This window comes from Morchella sextelata (genome assembly GCF_020137385.1).
Source record: "Morchella sextelata strain SCLS chromosome Unknown scls_26, whole genome shotgun sequence".
Lineage (NCBI taxonomy): Eukaryota > Fungi > Ascomycota > Pezizomycetes > Pezizales > Morchellaceae > Morchella > Morchella sextelata.
The window spans coordinates 612,469-634,589 of record NW_025408641.1 but is presented as its reverse complement, the minus strand read 5'-3'; the positions used below and the strand labels follow the sequence as shown (position 1 = coordinate 634,589).

The 22,121-nt window shown below is 45.1% G+C and overlaps 8 protein-coding genes across 8 annotated transcripts; 5 read left to right on the top strand and 3 right to left on the bottom strand.

Annotated features, from left to right (window-relative positions):
* Positions 1 to 96: 96 nt before the first annotated feature.
* H6S33_008446 (uncharacterized protein) lies at positions 97 to 1,314 on the top strand (the record flags this gene model as incomplete). Its single annotated transcript, XM_044839794.1, has 6 exons — positions 97 to 105; positions 289 to 329; positions 429 to 577; positions 661 to 812; positions 865 to 1,029; positions 1,102 to 1,314. 6 exons carry the CDS (start codon positions 97 to 99, stop codon positions 1,312 to 1,314), a joined length of 729 nt encoding a protein of 242 aa, XP_044687991.1.
* A 903-nt stretch (positions 1,315 to 2,217) lies between these two features.
* H6S33_008445 (uncharacterized protein) lies at positions 2,218 to 4,086 on the top strand (the record flags this gene model as incomplete). Its single annotated transcript, XM_044839793.1, has 4 exons — positions 2,218 to 2,314; positions 2,428 to 3,562; positions 3,641 to 3,851; positions 3,964 to 4,086. The coding sequence occupies 4 exons, from the start codon at positions 2,218 to 2,220 to the stop codon at positions 4,084 to 4,086; spliced, it is 1,566 nt and encodes a 521-aa protein (XP_044687990.1).
* Positions 4,087 to 4,439: 353 nt separating this feature from the next.
* Positions 4,440 to 5,531, bottom strand: H6S33_008444 (uncharacterized protein; the record flags this gene model as incomplete). The annotated part of the gene is made up of 4 exons (XM_044839792.1): positions 4,440 to 4,464; positions 4,530 to 4,759; positions 4,850 to 5,203; positions 5,289 to 5,531. 4 exons carry the CDS (start codon positions 5,529 to 5,531, stop codon positions 4,440 to 4,442), a joined length of 852 nt encoding a protein of 283 aa, XP_044687989.1.
* A 2,110-nt stretch (positions 5,532 to 7,641) lies between these two features.
* On the bottom strand, positions 7,642 to 8,776 carry H6S33_008443 (uncharacterized protein; the record flags this gene model as incomplete). The annotated part of the gene is made up of 3 exons (XM_044839791.1): positions 7,642 to 7,824; positions 7,886 to 8,598; positions 8,677 to 8,776. The coding sequence occupies 3 exons, from the start codon at positions 8,774 to 8,776 to the stop codon at positions 7,642 to 7,644; spliced, it is 996 nt and encodes a 331-aa protein (XP_044687988.1).
* Positions 8,777 to 8,832: 56 nt separating this feature from the next.
* On the top strand, positions 8,833 to 11,624 carry H6S33_008442 (uncharacterized protein; the record flags this gene model as incomplete). The annotated part of the gene is made up of 11 exons (XM_044839790.1): positions 8,833 to 8,886; positions 8,953 to 8,992; positions 9,078 to 9,192; positions 9,384 to 9,422; positions 9,572 to 9,609; positions 9,674 to 9,732; positions 10,101 to 10,175; positions 10,238 to 10,387; positions 10,454 to 10,804; positions 10,869 to 11,192; positions 11,433 to 11,624. 11 exons carry the CDS (start codon positions 8,833 to 8,835, stop codon positions 11,622 to 11,624), a joined length of 1,437 nt encoding a protein of 478 aa, XP_044687987.1.
* A 946-nt stretch (positions 11,625 to 12,570) lies between these two features.
* Positions 12,571 to 14,613, bottom strand: H6S33_008441 (uncharacterized protein; the record flags this gene model as incomplete). The annotated part of the gene is made up of 5 exons (XM_044839789.1): positions 12,571 to 12,685; positions 12,749 to 12,905; positions 12,969 to 13,820; positions 13,870 to 13,998; positions 14,058 to 14,613. 5 exons carry the CDS (start codon positions 14,611 to 14,613, stop codon positions 12,571 to 12,573), a joined length of 1,809 nt encoding a protein of 602 aa, XP_044687986.1.
* A 1,667-nt stretch (positions 14,614 to 16,280) lies between these two features.
* On the top strand, positions 16,281 to 20,078 carry H6S33_008440 (uncharacterized protein; the record flags this gene model as incomplete). Its single annotated transcript, XM_044839788.1, has 9 exons — positions 16,281 to 16,564; positions 16,620 to 16,843; positions 17,255 to 17,530; positions 17,594 to 17,905; positions 17,962 to 18,415; positions 18,468 to 18,861; positions 18,913 to 19,275; positions 19,327 to 19,619; positions 19,679 to 20,078. 9 exons carry the CDS (start codon positions 16,281 to 16,283, stop codon positions 20,076 to 20,078), a joined length of 3,000 nt encoding a protein of 999 aa, XP_044687985.1.
* Positions 20,079 to 20,719: 641 nt separating this feature from the next.
* H6S33_008439 (uncharacterized protein) lies at positions 20,720 to 21,524 on the top strand (the record flags this gene model as incomplete). The annotated part of the gene is made up of 3 exons (XM_044839787.1): positions 20,720 to 21,026; positions 21,079 to 21,389; positions 21,450 to 21,524. The coding sequence occupies 3 exons, from the start codon at positions 20,720 to 20,722 to the stop codon at positions 21,522 to 21,524; spliced, it is 693 nt and encodes a 230-aa protein (XP_044687984.1).
* Between the last annotated feature and the right edge of the window lie 597 nt (positions 21,525 to 22,121).

The following is a 22,121-nucleotide window of genomic DNA, read 5'->3' as shown; positions in this document are numbered from 1 at the left end:
TAAAATCACTGAGAGCAACCATCGCGTCCTCCACCACGCCCCCCACTACCTAATCCGATCACCTTTGAACTTCTCATTAGACCGTGCATCCTCGCAATGACAGAGGTGTGTTCGTTTTTTTTTTTTCCGCGTCTCCTTCCCGACTCTGGCAGGAAAGTGAAGGACAATCGAGAGCAATGCGGACAATAATGACGCGCACACGCGGTCATTATTCGCGCACACGCGATTGCTTGGAGAGACGAGCGACGAAACTGAACGTGGAGCTAATAAGGCTTTGGCGACTCCTAGGTAACTCGGAAAGTGAAGCTTGTGACGCATCAGGCGATTCTGTATGTTAACTATTTTCTCTACTCTTTTGCTTTCTCTTTACTTGCGCGTATAATTGCAGTTATTTAGAAAAAAGAGCTAACAGCCTTCCCTATATTTAGAACCGATGTGGCCGCGAACGATGGATTCCCGATGCGAGAATGGTCCATTCGCATCTTTGTCCTAGGACCCGGTGGGGAGGAACTGTCCGCGAGCCTCTTTGATAAAGTAACATATAAGTTACATCCGACTTTCACCAATCCCACAAGGGGTTCGTATATAAACACCCATTGCGTTTGAGTTTGCGGAGAGGGTTGAAGGAAAGAAATCTTTGTTTTAACGTTATGTGCGCAGTTCTAAAAAAGCCACCATTTCTGCTCTCCGAGCAAGGATGGGGTGAGTTCGACATGGAGATTATTCTTCATGGTGTGGACAAAGGTGGTGATCACCCTATCCGCCATGATCTGAATTTTCAGAAGAACAAATATGAATCTATCCACACGGTGGTGAGTAGTTCCCAAATATTCACTTGGACATTGTGTGTTAAGTTCTGCGCAGACATTCACGAATCCACGCCCGAACCTCCTCAAACAACTAGCTCTCTCTGGGCCCGTACCAGGCGCAGATTCAGCGCCGCCAGAGGAAAATGGTGTAACGAAACGCGATAAACGTAAGAACGACGGCGAGGAGAGGGTTAAGAAGAAGTCGCGAAGCGAGCGTGCTGTAAGAGCTCCAACCTCGACGAAAACATAGAGACACCGCTCCCCTTTGCTAACCTATCGCGCCGCACTGTAGTTTGATATGGAGAAGCTGGCAGATGGTTTGCAAAAGCTTCAGGAGGAGCATTTACTCCAAGTCGTCCAAATGGTGCACGACAACAAAACCCCCGATACATACATCAAAAATGATGTTGAACAAGGGGAATTTCATGTTGATTTATATACGCTACCCCCACATCTTACACAAATGCTCTGGAAGTTTGTCCAAGAATGTGGGGTCGATGTTTAATTGAACGGATAGACCTTTCCCTTCCCCCAAAATATCACGATTGACTTGAACCGGCCAGAGTCATAATTCTCAAGAATTGACGGGGTAGTACATTGGGGAAGTGCTTGCAAGACCTAGAAAAAACAATAGGAGGATGATCGAGCTTGGATCCCGTGAAAAGCGGGCGGGGACGGAAGTGGAAGTAGGTGTGGGCTGGAGTAGGATACTGGATATTTTCGCGGCGCAATTTCTGCGAAGTTTTTCTGCCTGGGTCTTGTACAATATGTTATACTTTTTTTCCCTCTCTCCTACCCAATTACTACCATCCATCACCCGCCTGGTTCTTGATTCGTATTCTTTAACTTCTATTTCCTTTACCCTCTATCTCTATTCTCAGTTGGTAATCTTAGTCACTTTTTTCTTTCTTTTCATTCTGTGGGCATCTGGCTTCGGGGGAGAGCAGGCAGTAGTGGTTTGTTTGGGCACGACAAAAAAGAAATTGGGCTTGTTTACGTATCCGGTGGGGGAGTAGAAATAAAAGGTAGTGGTAGGGAGGCCCACGGGCCAGGGTTTTTTGGGGTTGTGGTAATTGAACTTGATATCACCCTTTGTCCCTTGTGATTCACTATAAATTTGCCAAAAAGGAACAGCTTAGTGGTAGATACAATTTTTACACTATCGCCGTTTTTTTGACGCCGCTAGTTGACGGTTCCAATTATTAGCCTCTGAAGATCTTTAGCATCCAAAGCCACGGTTATCATTCACCCTCCTGACAGTCCAGCTGTCCAGACTTCGCCAGATAGTGTGTCCCCCCCCCCCCGGGCGAAGATCATTCCCCAACATGGTTAGCCTGTCTGTAACACGAAAACTGGTAACGCCGTAAATTACCTACATGTACTCTACACCTCGCATGAGCTCAACAACATGCCTACACTCGCGCAAATACAAGATACTATACCTATTTCAGATGACGAAGATGACGAGGATAGCTATGGACCAGAATTTCAAGCTGTTTCTAGAGGTGAGCTTCAATTTCCACTCTAGCATCAAGAAACAAACTCCGCTCTACTTACTACTAGTAGTAGTAAGTAGCTTCAAAATAGGTACAAACCGACTAACGTCTAGTAACAACAGATCTGGAGGAGCTAGAACAGAGGATGAAGAAGACCAACGAGGAGATAAAGGAATTCGGCGATGGCGTGGAAACATACGCAAACCTCCTCAAAACATATGAGGATGGACTGGAGGAATCTAGGAATAAGAAGGAGAAACTTGTCGACGAGAAATATGGCCTTGTGAAGAGGAAGGAAAGGCTATTGCAAAGAAGGGCTAGGAATCGAGCCATAAAACTTGAAGCTCGAACCTCGGCCACTGCTTCTTCGACTCAAAGCCGCTTGGGAACCGCAGGGGATAAAGCTGCAGTGGGCCGGGTTGTCGCAGCTTCAAATAGCTCCGGGAGCAGCTCTAAAGCCATAGGTAGCCAAACTACACAAGGCCGAGTTACACAAGGCCGGACTACACAGGACCGAACTCTGGCGACACCGGATGGCTCAGGCGATGACCTTCGAGCTGCAGAAGGTGAAGATGTAGGGAGCCAAACTCTCACAGCTCCGAGCCCGAGTGGCCCTAGAGCTGCAGAAGGTCATACTACAGCGGACCGAACTGTCGCACCTCTAGATGGTTTCGCGAGCGGCTTTAGAGCTATAGGCGGCCGAACCACACAGGGCCGAACCACGCAAGGCCAAACTTTAGCGACACCAGATAGCTCCAGGGTCGAAAGTAAAGCTGTAAGGGGTCAAGCTCTCACAGCTCCAAGTGGCCTTGGAGCTGCAGAAGGTCATGCTGTAGGGAGTCGAACTCCTGTAGCACCAAGTGCGAGTGGTCGGACTCCACAACGTAAGGCTGGTGGCCCGATATATACTCCCTATTATGAGGCTTCCAATAGCGATTCCGAAATAGAGGAGCCCGTTACAGCCTCCCAGTTAGTTCCGGGAAATCGTCTGAATATTCCTGCAAACTCTAGGACTTTTGGTCGAATGGAAATATCAAATTTAATTGGCGGGAAAACACAGGGGACATGGTGCAATATCAATCCAAACCGCGTCACACGGTATAAAGCAGGGTCTTATATGGCTTTAATTCGTGATTTAAACCACCTACTCCCAACGGCGCCGGGTCTGGATGGTGGGATATATGTGGCTGATTGGTTGAAGAAGGAGGTGGGGAAAAAATACCATATATTCATCAAGAAAACGAGTAATAACTGGCTGTGAGTTTAGCCCAATATATCGAGTAGCTACTGACCCATGTGAAGATATTAAGGCAATAGTTATACTGACTTATGTAGATATTACGGCAAATATTTAATCTCATATATTAAAGAGATTAGTCTTGATGAGTGGAAGAAATTTTCGCCAGGCGATCAAAGAAGATGGGCTGAGCATTTGCTGGAACACAACTGGGGTAAAAACATCCTTGTGAAGAAGAAAGTCTTTAAATTAGTGGAACATCTGAGTGTAGGAGCACATTGGAAGGTGGTGTTGAGATTCTTTAACCAGGTTCGTCCGACCAATTAACCATCTACTACCCCTCCCCGAGGATAAGTTTCCGCCGTCACTTTTGGGCTTTGATCCCGTTTTCAAGCGAAGAATCTAACTATTTATACTATAGCCTGATGATCTCCCTCACCTGCGTCTCAAGCTTCTAGGACTCCATTTCATCGCATATGACAGAGATTTATACGATAATCTCGAATCTGAAAGCCTCAAATTAGGCCAGAGGGATCAAATGTAATGTAGAAATATCATCTAGGGTTAAATCTTCGTCCAAAGGGGTTAAGATACGAAGGGATAGTATATTTTACCCTGAAATGTGAAAAGAGAAAAACTACCCGGTGTGCCTGACGCACTACAAAACATAGCCCCTGCCCCAATAGCGCCATAGGTATCCAAATATCAGAAGAATAAAAAAAACAAGTATATGAAGACAATAAAACGAGAGTACATATGTACCCTAGTACAATACAAAACCCCACACCGAACGAAAGCAAGAACGAAGACTAAAAAGAAAACCGATTCAAACACTAAGCTTGCCATCTCATATCATTATGTCCAGAATCTACTAAGTAGAAGAGCCAGGCCTATCCCCTAATCCGCGTGTAAGACATTTGCTCTATTTGTGACAACGAAAGTTAGCAGAGTGATACTACGTGATTCTTGCCTACGGAAGTCATATACCTTCGGAGAACCAGCTCCAAGCTATCGGTGCTCAAACTTCTGCCTGGTGGAACCTCGTCCACGACCCTGACAAGGTTCGCGAACAATTCACCACCCTTGTACGCAAGTACGGCGGGCACGACTTCGGGATCAAACTCGGCTTCTCGGTAATGAAGCTTGACAAATCGAGTTGTCAGATAGCGGCGGGCCAGTGTATTAAAGCAGTCTTCTACGAACTGACTTTCCGATGACTTTTTTCTTCGTCAGAAACTCTCATTCAAGGAAGAAATTTACCCCTTTCTTTTCGCCTATGTGTTAAATTTGAGCAGGTGTGTACATACCGAATCATTATAGATTGTCACAACAACAATAGTTTCTGATGAGACGCGCTCAACAGCATCCAAGTAGCCCGCTGCATCCACAGCTTCAACCCTTCCATACTTTCGTTTACTTGGAGACTGCCTCCTTGTGGTCGCAACACCTGTTTTAAGTTCCGCCAATCGGTTTTTCCGCCATATCTTGACAAAATCATCGTCACTGCCGCTCTCCCCATCACTTTCCCGGCGTTTTGGAGGCGAAACAGCCATTGCGGGCTCAGTGTAGCCCGCGTATTGAGCCGGAGATGCTCTGGCCGTACGCTCCCGTCGCCTGGCCGACTCAAAAGAAACAGCATCTGCGAGAACTCCTTTAACGCCCTAAGTTAATAGTAAGGTTAGCCATGGCACAATACAAGAGGCGAAGAATGAAGAGTATTGGGGTAGGAGGAAGATGTCAACATACAGTCTGGAATGACCCTGACAGCGAAAGCTTCGATGTATGCTTAAAGGATGGCATATCTCTAGAAAGTCCTGCAGCAGATATTTCAATATCTTCTGGATCGTCGTCGTCGCCGTCTTCGTCTTTTCCGTTTTCGTGGTTTAAGTGAGAATCTTCTTGGTCACTATAATCATCCGAGTCGACGTCTTCTGGATGACGGCGAGCGGCGGGGGATGCAGCACTTTTAATTGATTCGAGCTCATCCATGGTTTGTTTCTTTTTTTATTACTCTGGGTGGTGAAGTGTGTAGTGTGTCTACTTGATGGACGAGGACAAGGGGAGGAAGATGAGTATTGGGTGGGGCGGAGAATTGAAGGGGGGCGGTGGTGTGGTAGGAGAATAGAGCGGGGATCTGGCAGGTTCTGGCAGGGGGCTAGAAAGCAGGAACGTCACCGAACGTGGGCGTTAGTAGATATGCTGTGTAGTGGCGCGCCCTACCGTAAATAAATTATAGTAAACAACCTATCTAGGGAGAACGATGAGAAATTGATGTATGTGTAGGTATTTATGCCGGTATGTTGTTTATGGATGTGTGTTGACAATTGTTTCGTTATTCGTGCGAATATGAAATCTTCCGAAACAACCACTGCCTGAGTAGCTTGGTTCGAAGGAAGCTTTTTCAAACTGCCTAGACTATAACCTTGATACCCCAAACTTTGATCTCAGGTTAAGGCGATAAAGTTAAGCAATTGGATGAGAAAGGGGGGAGGGGATGTATGATGATGCGGTGAACCCCCCTCTGAAACGCTGACCACACATTGTTCAGCAAGGATCACAAATTTGCTTTTTTCGAGTTTGGGTTGACCTACCGTCGGTTCGCTTGTGCAGGAGGATGTGCCTGTCAAAAAAAGATCACAGGTGCCAGGGGTATGTGGCATGCCACGACCTCTCATACATACATGTACCGTCCCAAGAAAAACTCAGATAACTAGAGTACTGCATATGTACATATATGTAGGTACAATATATTTAGGTATGCTTCTCAGTATCGTGATGCAGAAAATAATATGGGTCTCCCAAGAAATTTATCGTAAGATACATACTCATAAACAGCATGAATCTGCTCCATTCGAACTCTCTCAAGCTTGCTTACTTCTTGGTACATGTAGTTATTAGGGAATTATGAAACCGGATGCATTGCCCGTTTTATGCTCATTTGGCTGGGGAGATCCTTACTCTGTAACTACATCTCTGACTACAGTACCGGAGACCCTAGGAAGTGCTTGTTGAACACCTTCCCCATAACCCAGCTACTTTTCTGGTGCATGCCCCCCAAGTTAACGGAACCACATACCTGCATTGGATTTATCACCACAGGAAAGGAGAGTGGAATAAGAAGAGGCGGCTTTTGGCCAGGGGTTGATGGTGCAGGATTGCCCTTCTAGAAGCCAGGTAGAAACAATGCACAGTGTCGGCGCGCAGCAATCTAAATTCCCGATCACGAAATATGAGACCAGTACGGAAGGCGTTCTTTGACATCTGCACTGCCGGAGCTTTGCGCAAAGGCTATTTTAGAACGCCAAACGGCTCTGCTCGGACCATAGCAAGCCTGGTATATATAGACAATCCTCTGTCCCTTTGGGTTTTGGCATTTCAACACGATCAGGTTGTTTGTCTAATTATGCGAAGGATCAAACAACTGTAAATGCCTACTACTACTGGCTACTTAGAGTAACGGCCTTGACATGAAGGAATCAAAGATAAGAAAAACTCCGAGGCCTCGTGCTCTTGCAGCTCGAAAAAAAAGGGAAAAATATTACTCAGTACTACACTCGCTCGGCGACGGACATGATAGGCGTAGCAAACTTAGCAACGCGCACAAAGACAAATAATGAGAGCCATAAGTGGGAAAACATAGGTTACAGGTAATAAGGACTTAATGATTGCTGCTAGAAGTAGAATGGGGGAAGATATAAAGTAAAAAGAAAATGAACGAATAGAAATAGTAGCCAATGAATTCCTACTCCCCGACCAAAAAAAAAAAAAATACCGAGGGTGATAGATCGAGCCAGTTCGTTAATTGCCAGCAGAGACAACTTTTTCTCGTCATCCAATCAATAGCCTTTTGTTTTTTTGAAAAAAAATGTTCCTGATAGCCGTATGGAGGATTACCACGCCCAAATTTTAAGCTAGATAAAGGTTAGATATCATCTTTGGGAGTGACCGGACCACTAGACTTACAGTAGAATCCCATGATCCTGTGCACAAACTAATACCATCATTGCTGACCCCTAGGCAACTGACCCTGTTGTCGTGCCCTGTTAGGGTTCCCACACGCTCTCCACGAAGCACATCCCATACCTAGTAGGGAAACGCGTTAGCGGCTGAAATCATTGAAGATAGAGTGTCCTTTTTGGACATAAGGGTTTAGAGTGTTGCTAGGGATGTTGAAATAAGTTCCAATACTCACTTTGCACTCGAAATCGTCATATCCCGCAAACAGTAATCGGCCTGAAACCGAAAACGCAACCGATGTAATACCGCACAAGATTTGATCAGACTAAGAATAGTTTCGGAAATTAGCCCCGACTGAAAAGTATTATAAAGACGAGTGTTCTCACCGAATATGTGTTTAGCTCTCTATCAGCACGAATATCAAACAACCGGCAAGTTGCATCGTCAGAACCAGTTCCGAAAGCGTTTCCGTCAGGGAAGAACTGAACAGCATTGATATCCGATTCATGACCAGCAAAGGTCTGAACAGCCTTTCCAGTACGGATATCCCACAACTTCGCAAAGGCATCACAAGCACCAGAAACGAATATGTTCTGATTTGTTGGATTGATACTGAGACTCATTACGTCCCCAAGATGGTCAGAAAATTCCGTGATCTTGGCACCCGTGTCGATGTCCCAAAGCATACAGGTCATATCTCCGGACGATGTGAGGATCCTCCTGTCGTTGATAAACCTACAGCACGAGAGGTATCCAGAGTGCCCAGAGAGCTCACGTGCAACACGTGTGGGCCCATCTCTTGAAGAAAGATTATAAACTGAACAAATATTGTCCAGACCACCGCATGCAACATAGTTCCCACTAGGAGCGTACGCACAGGTCATCACCCATGATGAGCGGAGTGGGATGGCATGCACTTTATTGGTGGTGTAAGCATCCCAGATGATAAGTTTACCATCTTGTGAGGCTGACACTAAATGTCTCCTGTCTGTTGACCAATGCATCGCATAGATCTTTGCGAGATGGCCCTTCAGTGTCTTTCGGACTTTCATATTGGTACGTGGTAGGGGTTCAAGTGTCTCTTTCGCCAGTTGGCGCACTGTAGTTTTGAATAGTGGTCAGCCACGCCGTTCTCACTTCAATATAAAATGGAACTCAAATCGTGTATTTTGCTTACAATCAGCGTCTGCCAGCTCCTCCTTCTTGATCTTAATCTTCGCTTTAAGCCCCTCAGCCTCTCGCCTAGCAGCAGCGATTCTATCCTGAATATCGGACATGATTGTATAGTGTAATAGTGTTGGATGAGTGAGCGGCGCTGTTCCTCCGAAGGTTAATGGAATGCACTTGCTTGTCGCGAAAGGAAGTTAAACCTTTTGTTTCCCAGAAGGTATGCTTGGTAGGGAAAGGCTGAGGTTTTTTTCTCTCGTTCAAAAAAAATTAAAAGTAAAGGTAGAAAGAGCGAATGGACTATTATGACAACAAAGAACAACAGAGTAGTACCCCACGAGCGACGCCTCACGGAAAGAAAGATTGACAGACGTCTTTCAAGACGGTTTGGTTGGATGAGATTCGGGGAAGGGGAGGGGGTGGGAAGGAGGAAAGGGGATGGATGGATGAATTGGGAGTCTTGGGAATTTAGCAGCTGGCGCGATGCAATATTGTCTTGCTTGACGCCTAGTGCCTACGGGAAGAGGTAAGGTGAATATGAAAAGGGGAAATTAGCTGGTGTAGGGATGTCGGTAACGGGGGCTGCAGCACTCAATCTTGTCTTGCCGTTCAAGTAAACGTTTCTGACAAGAGATTCTTCTGGAATGGGAAGAGAAGATGAGGATGAGGGAAATGGCAGGAGAAGGAAGAGCAGCAGCTAACTAACGAGGAATGCAGATGGAAGGCTGAAGGAAGACTGGATGAAGAAGAGTTAAGGTAGGGTGGGAGGGAGCGAACGATGTCGCGATGCAGATGCAAAGGGAGGAGCGAGGTGTGAACGGGCGAATTAGCGACCGGGAAGGATAAAGGGATTCAACAGGCCCACACTTGTAAACGAAGACGCGAACTTTTTCGCGGCTGTGTAGATCTTGCCGGCCGAGACTCAAACAGTTTTGGTTAGAAAGTAAGTGTGTAGTACCCACATGAACAACGTCCAGTAGGTAACAAGTACCACGAATTCTATGTAGCTGTAGAGCACTTGCTTGATCTACAAGCTATGTCCTCTATTCACCTATGCTCTGCAGTGGTAGGTATGTACTTTATGTAGGTACAGCCTATACATATTGACCAACCCGATTAAATCCGAGGTCAACCGATATCCGGAATGCCCTCATCTCTCTGAAGCTATCTTATGAAGAGCAGCTGCATGTATCTTTCCTCCTCTTCTACATCTGGAGTGTGGGAGTGCGAGACCAAGCTAAACACAGCTTATGGGGACGGATGACAAACTATTTATCCACCGATGTGGAGCTTCCCTCCTGAAAGAGTATGTGCCTGGGATAAATAATAACCAACCCCAGAACATTGTTAGCCTCATCGCCCCCATCCCTGTATGCTTGCGCTTGGTCTAGACGAGACTTCCCAACTAAACCTCAGTAGTAAAAACAAAAAAAGGCTCAGCCCGCAGTGGTCGTCATGTCAGTCAAAATGGAGGAACTAGAGGTTTTCTGCAAACAACTACCAAAGATTGTTATTTCTCCAACTCCGTTTATCAAAGATCTAAACAGGACTGACGATCGTGTTGTACGTAGGAACTTCATGCCCATTTATCGGGAAGTATAACTCGCGAGTGCCTCCATGAGATATACAAAAAACGCAAGGAAGCAGAGCCCAGTATCGGGCTGGAAGACCCCATGATCGTAATTCCACCGGGAAAAGTTGACTATGACCTCGAGACATTTGTATGATATGTATAACCTGGTATGTTATCATGGTGGCCAGGGCTTACTTTTCGTGGAATTCGAAAGTTCCCTCTTTTTTCAAAATATATCTACCAGCTTTGTAACGACGTTCAAAGTGTCCGATATTCCACCAAGAGAGTTCTCCAGGACTTTGAAGCCGATGGTGTTGCATACTTAGAACTTCGTACCACTCCACGAGAGTTCAAAGAGACCGGGATGTCGAAGGAGCAATATGTTGAGACTGTCCTTGAGAGCATCGAGCAATACGAAAAAGACGCATCAACTTCCATGAAAACCCTTCTTTTGCTTTCTGTTGATCGCCGCGATTCTTTTCAAAAGGCTTTAGGATGTATTGATTTAGCCATTCGCTACAAGCATCGGGGTGTTGTGGGAGTTGATCTTTGTGGCGATCCTTTGGTTAGTATAGAATGCTGTAGACCGCGGATGCATGTTGAGTTCTAACTACATGTACTAATAAAAGAGATTGCAGAAAGGTGATGTCACGATATTTCGTGAAGTCTTTGCAAAAGCACGAGAAAACGGGCTAGGAGTAACGCTTCACTTTGCAGAAGCTGCAAAGACATCAAGTGACGAAGAATTGCTTGTCCTTCTTTCCTTTAAACCGGGCAGAATTGGTCATGTCATTCATGTTTCAGATGCCATTCGCACAGAGATATCCAAAAGGAAATTGGCATTGGAGCTTTGCATTTCATGCAACGTACACGCCAAAATGATAACGGGATCCTTCCAAGATCATCATTTCCGTGATTGGTGGGTGGAAAAGCAGTGCCCCCTAATTCTATGCGTATGTTTTCACACTTCTTCGATTTGAGTGTTTAAGCCAGCTGAGGTTTCTGGTAAGAGAAAATCAGCAAGGAGAATATTAGCGCTCGCACCTCACTTACCTCCAAGGTTATTTTGGCACGGGTACGGGTATCAATATATTGGTAATCGTGTGTCTCTTTCTAGTATTTTCTGTTGCTAGATAACTCAGCTGGCTTGAAACTCTATCATCTCAAAGCTATTTTCTAACTACAGTACTTAGACGGATGACGTGGGGGTTTTTTGTTCAACCATTTCGAACGAGTATGTAATTGTGGCACAACACTTCGGGCTGACCCGCCTGCAACTCTGGGAGTTAAGTTTCCAGACAATTGATCCCATATTTGGCGGGGAAGAGGAGAAGATGCGGTTGAGAAACTTGATGGTTTCTTGGCGCGAGGGCAATAAATTATAAGGCTACTTCGTCCGTTTAGAGCGGTGAAGGTTTTGGCGAGACCCGGGGGATGGCCCACAAAGATTTCTACATACGTCTAAGGAAAAAACGCCAAGCCTCGCCATTGCGTCTCGCTCAACCCCACAGCTCTATTTGTGTCGCCCATATATAGCTACATGTATGCAGTAAATAGAAGGATTTGTAGGGAGGTTTCTATCCATGGTCAGGGATCCGTTTTCTTCAACGATGAAGTTAGAGAACACTTGAAGACCGTCATAAATTATCACTCGATACTAACGAGAAACGGTTATGCCTAGCCGTACGTACTGGTAGCTCCTTAGGATAGCAGATTTCAGCTAGTACTAAGGGTCTCCAATTTTCTCGTACCAACACTGCTTTCCGTGCTGGGTATGATTCCTTCATGTCTGGGAATTATACACCCCGCCTCCAGCTTTTATACCCCACAGCTATCACCCTTTACTCTATATATCCCCACATAAAATGGTTAATACTATGGCCAGCTAGTAACAGCTATGGTAGACATGACAATTTCAACGCCGTTCATAGAAGTGTTTTAATCTGCGGTGCCACAGTGAGAATATAGCTATCAATGGCGTTAAACTAGGCATCTACCTCGTATGGCCAGTGGCCTCTAACCATTTCATGTAGATTTCTTATTTCTGCACGGTTGGCTGAGGGTATCTCATAGACATGAACAACAAAAGATTCATAGAACTACTTGCAACTGTACTGTACATTAGTGTTTAATTGACGCGGCAAGAAGAATTTTAAAAGACTCAAATATAACCAACAGATGCATTTATGAAAGAATGGACATAAGACCAGGTGTACCAGGCGTCCAAGTAAAAGGGAAGAGAAATCAAAATCAAATCAAAATCAATTATTACACAACGTTTAAAATCAAGAAAAAAAAAGATAACTACTTTCTCCTTGCAAGGGAAAGAGATCAGGTTTCTTTAACCAAAGGGACTGTACTATCATAGTCTAAGGACTTAACTATACCTAGCCCTTTGGTCCGACCCTCACGGAAGAGAAGCTTGTCACCAACACAGAGAAATTCCCTATATACAGAACTCATGTGAGATGATTGCCAAGAATCTAAATTCATGGAAGAAGGAACTCACGGTCTCTGACAGAATTCAAAAGCGACAATAGCCCTGTCACCAGTACGCATAAGATCGCGATCTATGTCAATAATACGGCAGGTCTGGCTGACGGGACCGACGTGTAGCATGGCCTGGTATTTTGGCTTGATAGTAGTTGCATGGGACAAGATCAAGACTGCAGTGAAACTGTATGTCAACTACCAATCTTGATATTTAGACCTAAAACAGCATGACATACCTTCGGCAACAAAGCGCATATGTGCTTTGGGAGGGACTTCAGATCGAGGCAATACAACCATCCCTTTCCTAACTTCACGGCGTCTGACTTTCTTGAGTGCAAATGAAGCGCTTTGACCCGCAGAGCAGACGGGAACAGCTATCCGTTTCCGTTCGATAGATCTGACAGTTGTTTGTATAAAGTTTCCCAAGCTGTCCGGCCCTAATTGAATTGGATCGCCAGCGTGAATCACGCCGCTCTTAACGACACCAGAAACCACTGTTCCTACAAAGGGCACAGAGAAACAGTCATTGACATGGAACTCGAACGACGACTTTGAGTCGAATTTTCCGTGAAACGGCAAGATGTTCAGAAACGTTCTGATATAATCCAACCCTTGACCAGTAACATTAGATACCTGGAAGACCGGGCAAATACGTTCGCTGACAAACTGTTTGGCGGTGTTGACAACATCCGTCTTGCTTTTTATGAATATAGGAATTTTGCGTGCACCTGGAGATTTCAAGATTTTTGTGATCTGAGTCATAGTCTGCTCGAGAATTTGTGGGGGGCAGATGTCGATCTTGGTTACCACCACGAGGACGGGGACATTTAATGCCAGTGCAATACCAAGATGCTCGCGGGACATGCCAATAAGACCGTTATTTGCAGCAACCATAAGCATAACATAGTCCGGAGAAGTTCCTAGTAGACCGAAAACGGTGGTTCGCAAGTACCGTTCATGACCAGCAAGATCAGTGAAGGATATCACTTTGGCAGAGCGGTTACCAATCTCCTCCCATTTGAGCTTTCGACCCGGATCATTGCTGCCGATTATGTTTGATTCCGAGTCATAACCAAGAATCTCCATCCCTTCGCCGAACAGTTAGAATTGAAAAATATTAGTTGTTTGATATCATACCAACGGAGCTGGTTCGGCCAGACTCGATCTCATGTTTGTGTCTGAATAGATTTACACGAGTTCGCCCTCGTCCATCATCTAGGGTGTTTTTGGTCAATACACCTAACATGGTAGATTTTCCGGCGTCGACTATAAATTTGCAATTGTTTAGCATTATTCGACGTTTAGTACCCAGATTAAATATTTACCATTTCCAACCACTGCCACTCTAATTTCGAGCAAGTCCTCTAGTGACTCTGGCTGTTTTCGTATTAGTAGCATTGAGCTAGCACCCTTGTCGTCTGATGGTTCTTCTCCATCAAGCCCCAAATTATGTGTAATCAATACTGTTATAGATGCTTTGAGCTCTAAGACAGCGGCTTTTACTGATTTCATCGCAAGCTCATACTCTTCTTTAGTAAAGCCCATAGGCTCTTCAGTTGTGTTATCAAGCCCTACGTCGAACAAAGTCTCTCCTCGGCCTTCTGCAATTCTAGAAGCTATGAGCTCTTTGAGCTTGGGACCATTCTCCTCCTGGGGGCCAAGAAGAAGATCCCTCATTCCTACACTAGGTTGAGTATCATCAGAGAGACCCAATGTCTCAAGAATGCTCAACTCGTCATGCTCGTCATTGTGTGTTATATCGCCACCTGGTTTCCGTAGTCGAGTCTGCTTCTCAACGTAGTCGGCAAAGTCACTGAGTGCCACCTCGCCAGCACGGCGCCTTTCGTGTGCTATTTGCTTGTCCGCTCGTACGTTCGACATGATTTGTTGTTGATGGGGTGTTTTTATTGGAGAAGATATTTATGTTGCAATTAGCCGAAAGATTTGGTTTTGGAGGTCTGCAGTATTCGTAGGATCATTGGTCTATAAGGTGAGACAAATTAGCACGAATGCTGGGGAATAGATATATCAATGTGATAGGGAGATAAAAGGAAAAGAGTCGGTACCTTTATAGAGGGCTCTGATGATTTTTGAGCGCACCTTTGTTGAGTCAATTCAACACTGGGAGCTTCATAGGGTAGGGGGATGAATATGACGCGCTGGGTGACCCCGCCTGACTCATGCTTATTGCTCATTATTTGAGGCTGTAAATTTCCAACGAGCAAGTACTCCAAAACAACCACCACTATTTCCCATTAGTTTTGAAAGTATTCAATCTGAATTCTCATAGTCTAGCTGATAAAATCGTTGCATTTCGTTATTTGTAAGGAGGAAGATGAGTGATGGGACATGATGATAAGTGCAATTCAGTGTTAAGAGTTAAGCCTCGTAACAGTGCATACTTAGTCATCAGTGTTATGACGTCTGTGCCAAAGTCCTCGGGGGTCACGTGATCGAATCAAGAAGTGGTGATGGCTAAATATAATGGGACATACAGATTCTGGTAGAATTAATGCGAAAGTGGGTTTTCCGTGACCCGATAGTCCCATTGGCCCTCAAAGGAATTTTTGCAGTGAGCACGGGCCAAGAAACCCACCCTTTTAGTTCTGACTTTCGCAATAATTCTACCGGATACTGTACATGTACCGGGTGTTCACCATTAATGTGAAGAACTCTACTTCATTGGTTGAAAAGTCAGGGATTTTATATGGGAGCCACGAATGGCAACCAATTATCATCAATCACACCGGCCTTAGCGCACCAAATTTGTATGGGGGAAAAAAGTCTAAAGAACTTTCATATATCTTCACTCAAAAATCTAAATATTTTGCTAAAAATACAAAAAAATAACTGCAGAATAGCACTGGCTCCCAGCTTCCTCTAGCTAATATTGTGAGCTCATAAGCCCTTGTGGGGAGTGTTTTCTGATGAATCTGAGTGAAAACAACAGTCAAATTGCGGTCTTGAAGGTTGCGTTGCAAAAGATGGGGGGCAGCCTATTCAAGTACTTTTTCTGGCGCCAAGTATCACTTTCTGCAGCTTGAACCAATCATATGCCAAAAAAGTGTGCTAAGTCAGACTAACCCACAACCCCCGGTACTACATATAGGTACATCTTTGCACCTAGAGTAAGTACTCGTAATTCCATAGCGTTTGTGAACATAGCTGGGTCTACATACACCAAAATCTAGAGCCTCATGCAGGATTTGGCGGGTATGCAACCCAGTTGTGTTCACGGACGCTATCAAATTACGAGTACAATTACATATGGAGAGGAGGTGTTGGAAGGGATTCTTAGACAAGGAACAATAGAGCAAGAGTTGGAGCACTTCGACAAAAAGTCCTGCACATCTTATTGGTTGAACGACTGCAAGTCTCTTCCTAAAACAGACTTTCTGTCCAACCTGCTGGACTTTCTGTTCAACTCGCGCAGCTAAAAGACTATTGTGTTTCTATGTTAGATAAGCTCAACGCGACGCGACCAATTGCCGCGCTTAACACGTCTTCTCGTGTTTATTGCAAGCTCTGAGATGCAACCGCCACATACCATGAAAATCTCCGATTCTCCCCCACAGAAACGTAGACGGTGTGCCGAAACTGCTGGTCTAATTCCGGCTCAGCCTGTGACAGATCCTACTACCAATCCAGACACACAAGCTCTTTCCTCATACCAAATAGCTGGAGAGCCCATTTTGGATGGGTCCAAGCCTGGCTCCAGTTCTAATTTTGATCCAAAAGTGTTTACCGCTTTCACAGGAGAGGAATTGTCGCCGGACATACTAAAGAGATTGGAGGATGTGTCCGGTGGAGATATGGAGAGGGCCATTAATATGCAAGTTAGATTTTAGCAAGTTCCTAAAAAGAATTATAGCTAACTGGATGAACAGGTACTTTGATGGATCCTGGAAAACTGCAACTGCCCCTCGGTCTTTGTTAACCCTTGGCCCATCTCGGAAAAGAAAGGAGTCATCGAAATCCGTAGAATCCTTATCAGTTGCAAACTTACTTCAAGTGGAGCCTGTTCACGAAAATGGAGACTTGATATCAATGCCTGAGAAAAGGTATATCGGTGCTTTTGGCGTCGCTGGTTGGGCAACAAAAAGTGGCACAGGTATGATTTCCCATGGAGAATCTATAAGAATTGAACGGCAAAGACAAGCTTCGCAAACAACCGCTACAAGAAAGGCTACTGCAAGAAAAACAAAGGGAAAGAAAGAGACGGAAAGCGAAGGGCCAGTTGCTCCCGGAAGAAATCCTCCGATGAGACAACGAAAAACTCAAGATATTGTAGTTCGATTCACCAATTCTAAGGGCGAAGAGGTTGGGCGTTTGCCGCAAGACACTGCAGCCTTCGTATCTACTCTTATCGACCAGCATATTTGCTCATTCGAAGGGTTATGCGTATATGCACCGGATAAAATTCGAACAAATGATACAATTAATATTCAATTGAGGTGTTTCATGCTAAGGAGAGGCTTTGAACAAAGAAACATTCAACCAATTGATACGAATCGCGCTGCAGATACCTTTGCTGCAAAAGAGACAGATGATGAGAAAGCATTGCGCTTAAGACAGGTAGCATTGGTAAGGCTGTTCCAGGAGATAGATCTCGAGCCGTCTGCAACAAATGCCACCACCACCAAACACAAAAGAGCTGGTATCCTACAGGCTGCTGAGATGGCTGAACAGTACGAAGCGGCTGGGCCCGAAGCGGCCAGTAGCGCGGGCAAAGAAGTCTCAGAGGGGGAAAAAGAAGAAGGAAAAGAGTTGGAGCAGGACCAACTTGATCAATTGTACCGTTTGTGGCCTTTCGAGTACACGGTAATGTGTAAGCTTTTGTTGACATCTATCATATCTATAGGAAAGGCACAATCATTTGATTTTGATTACCCTGAGACAGAGCCCGCAGACACATTTGCGATGGACCTTCGAAGGTATCAAAAGCAAGCACTTCATTGGTTTCTCAACAAGGAGAAGAATATCTCTGAGCGGGATGACGAGTCCATGCACCCTTTATGGGAAGAGTATATATGGCCTATCAAGGACGAAAGCGATGCCAAGCTTCCTAGAGTTATTGGTAAGGATAAGTTCTACGTCAATCCGTATTCTGGTGAGCTTTCACTCGAGTTTCCACGGCAGGAGCAAAATTGTTTAGGTGGTATTTTGGCGGATGGTATGCTTAGTCAATTCTGAATTTTTTTGAAAGAAGTATTTTAACACCAAGGTTAGAGATGGGTCTCGGAAAGACAATTGAGATGCTTAGTCTCATACATTCCCATAAGTCCGACCTTGCGAACAGCTTGCAATTTTCCTCCAAGAAGAAGAAATTGCCAAGTTTTCGGAAAGTATCGAGCGAGGTGGAGCCTGCACCATGTACAACGCTTGTCATTGCCCCAATGAGCTTGTTATCCCAGTGGCAGTCAGAAGCAGAGGCAGCTTCAAAACCCGGTACTCTCGAGACTTTGATCTATTATGGCTCTGAAAAGAAGGTTTCTTTGAAGAACATCTGTAGTGCCGAAAACGCTGCCACTGCGCCGAATTTGATCATTACGAGTTATGGGACTGTTCTTTCGGAATACACACAAATTTCCAAGACGGGTGGTAATCGAGGGCTTCATGGCGGGCTTTTTTCAGTAAAATTCTTCAGAATTATATTGGATGAAGGGCACCACATCAAGAACAGGTGAATGAATGGATCCATCTTCAGACCTCGAATGACATTAACATCTAGGAAGATCAAGCAAAACGGCAAGAGCTTGCTATGAACTCAGCGCCGAGCACCGCTGGGTTCTAACTGGTACACCTATCGTCAATCGGCTAGAAGATCTATTCAGCCTAGTGAGATTTTTACGGGTCGAGCCTTGGAGCAATTTCTCTTTCTGGAAGACATTCATCACCGTTCCTTTTGAGGCCAAAGATTTTCTACGAGCTCTAGATGTTGTCCAAACCGTGTTGGAACCACTTGTACTGAGGAGAACCAAAGAGATGAGAACGCCTGATGGGATGCCTTTGGTTCCTTTACCCCCTAAAAAAATCATTATCGAGAAGATTGTACTTTCGAGAGCTGAAAGAGAGGTATATGATCATCTTCGAAACCGAGCAAAACAATCCCTTGCACATAATCTTGAGGTATGCTATATTTCTCTAGTAACGTGTAAGGGTTATGTTAAACTATTAAAGGCAGGTACACTCATGAAATCATACACTAGTATCCTTGCGCAAATATTAAGGCTTCGTCAATCATGTTGTCATCCGACCCTGATCCGGAAAAAAGAGATCGTTGAAGATGAACTGGTGGCTGAAGCCGCATATGACGCAGCAAAGGGCTTTAGTGACGATATGGACCTAAATGAACTCATCGATCGGTTCTCAGATCAGCAAAACGAAGAAAATTCTAATATATATGGCGTAGAAATACTCAAGCAAATTCGGGACGAGGTAGAGCATGAATGTCCAGTCTGTTTTTCGGCCCCCATGGATGATATGACTGTTACTGGGTGCTATCATGCGGCCTGTAAAGAATGCTGGATGAATGTGATCGAGGTATGAACCACCAAACCCCGCTTGTGAGCAATGATTCTAAATTGATAGCAGAGAGGCAGAGAGAAAGAGGAGGTACCAAAGTGCGTCATCTGCCGCGAAGCGATAAATGAACGAGATCTTTTCGAGGTCATTCGGCATCAACCGAACAAAACCATGGACAGCAGTACAGAAGACATGTCGCCGTTGGAGATAACCCTTCGCCGGGTTAATTCCAGGTCATCGGCAAAAATTGAAGCTTTGATTAAGAAGCTAAAGCAGCTAAGAAAGGAGGAACCAAACACAAAAAGCACTGTTTTCTCCCAATTCACATCTTTCATTGATCTTATTGAGCCTGCGTTAAAAAGGTAAAGAATTCGGTTAGGTGAATAATATGTGCTTATATATATTCTAACGTTATTACAAGGGAACGAATCACATTCTTCCGCTTTGATGGTTCAATGCAGCAACAACAACGTACAATTGCCATTGATAACTTCAGGGCATATGAAGGCGCTGCAGTTCTCATAATATCTCTCAGAGCCGGGGGTGTCGGACTTAACTTGACGGAAGCGAAGAGAGTTTTCATGATGGACCCGTGGTGGAGTTTTGCCGTAGAGGCGCAAGCAATCGATCGGGTTCATAGGATGGGGCAGACTCAAGAGGTTATCGTCCATAGGTTTATTGTTGAGGGGAGCGTTGAAGAGAGAATGGTCAACAAGATACAGGCAAAGAAGAAGTTCATTGCGTCGTCATTGGGGATGATGAATGATGATGAGAAAAGACAGGCCAGGATAGACGATATAAAGGATCTTCTTAACGACTAGTTAGAGGATGTTTCTATCAGAAACATATGGACTACGCACACGTGCTTTGACTGGGTATGTATATCTTAAACTCCAGTATATATATATAGCACTCGTGGAGGTTTTGTGGTTCATGCTTGCTATTCGCGGAGTTGGTTTCATAAAGTTAAAGAATAGCAGTCGGAGTTTTAGAGTATTACTTACATATACATGTATTATATATCAGACTGTAACAATACCATTAGACGTACATGTACTTATGTAGTTAGATAGACGTAAAATACGTATGTCATATTGACCCTTTTTTGGAACCAAGAATTTTAGTGTAATATAAAAGATAAGGCAGAAATCGGTTTCGTATATTATGGTGTGCCACATACCCGAAAACCCAATCCTAACGATCAAAGTTACATATAGATATATATATGCAGTTATATTGAATTTCGGCATTAAGAAGACACCATAATGTGGGTTATAGTTCATGGTGGACACTACATAGGTTGCCACCAGATTCGAGTTCGGCTTAACTGGCGATCCTGTCGAGTGACACTCTATGACCCATTATACCCACCAATATCTTGGCATGCATGCATTGCGGCTCTTCAAACTTTTCCAACTTCTTAGCCCACCCCCCACCACCGCATTAAGACCTCCACATCACCATGTCAAACCACATCCTGCGTCCCTGCCTCCGGGCGGTCACTACCCCCCTCAATGCCACCTCATTCTCAACCACCGCCTCCTCCGCGTTTATACGACTCAACCGCGACCGCTCCAAGCTCCGAGGCGTATCCGCTCTACGACGCTCCCCTAAGAAGATTGCCCTCGCGGCAGCAAAGTTCCCGTTACCAGAGCCGGTCAAGTTGGAGGACCACAAGGACAAACTTGAGGTCAACCCGGACCATGGATTGTGGGGGTTTTTCGCCGATAAGAAGGCGCTGCCGACGCCGTTAGAGGATAGCGAACATGGTATGTGGGCATTCAACAATTGGGCTGAGGCGGTTCCTAACCACGCTCCCAGGTCGTGCCTGGACCGTTGAGGAACTCCGTGCAAAGTCGTGGGAAGACCTCCATAAGCTGTGGTGGGTATGCGCAAAGGAACTCAACATAATGTTGACGCAGCGAATCGAGCGCGAACGCCTCAAGCCCGGTGAAGGTGCCCACGAGGCACGAAGAAGGGCTATGCAGATTAAAAACACGCAGCGGGGCATTAAGCATGCCCTCACAGAGCGATATTATGCGTGGCAGGAGGCACAGGCTATCGCAGCGACCGACGCGGATGTGGACTTAAGTGGAGACAGACCGGCTTATTCGCCGAAAGACTTTGAGGAGGTGGGTTTTGAAGTGGTAGAGATGTGAGGCTTTGTGTCATATGCTAACAGACGTTAATAGGAAACTCCGGATGTGTCGAGTACCGCACCGGCGCAGACACCAGCACCGCCGATGGGGGAGCCCAAAACTTTGTAGGTAGGTTCAGCTGAGTGAGTGCGGAAGAGTCGGAGTTGGTATATGCACTAAATATATATTGTAAATACTTACCAGGAGAGGTTGGTCTTATGTACCATCAATATCCAACTCAAGCAAACATAGAGCTATCCGATAAGTTTAGAGTTAATAAGTGCAAGGGCTTCTAGTGGTTTAGCTAGTAAGTAAACGGGGCTAAATCTTTATATTGATATGCAAGAATCTGCGTTCGGTGCATTAAACCCATATTAAACACCTCACATTCTTAAGTGACAGGCTCTCAGCTATTGGAGGTCTACCTGATAATAACAGTTGCTATAAAGAGGGCTGTTTCCTAGTCCAAAGCATGGAGATATCATAAATGATCGCTCGCACGAGGATGGGGAAGGCAATAACTAAGAGCACGTTTCCCCGCTTGGTGCTGCTATTCAATCTTGGGAATTGAGATTGCCAATGGTGACCTTTCTTGTTTAGATTGAGAACCGAGTGACACCCCGTGAAGAATAAGGTGACTACATATAATGGCCCAGACGCCACGTCATAGCCTGTCAACCTGTCAAAATTAGCCCCAAGGACTACAAATCATCTCAAAGACACAGT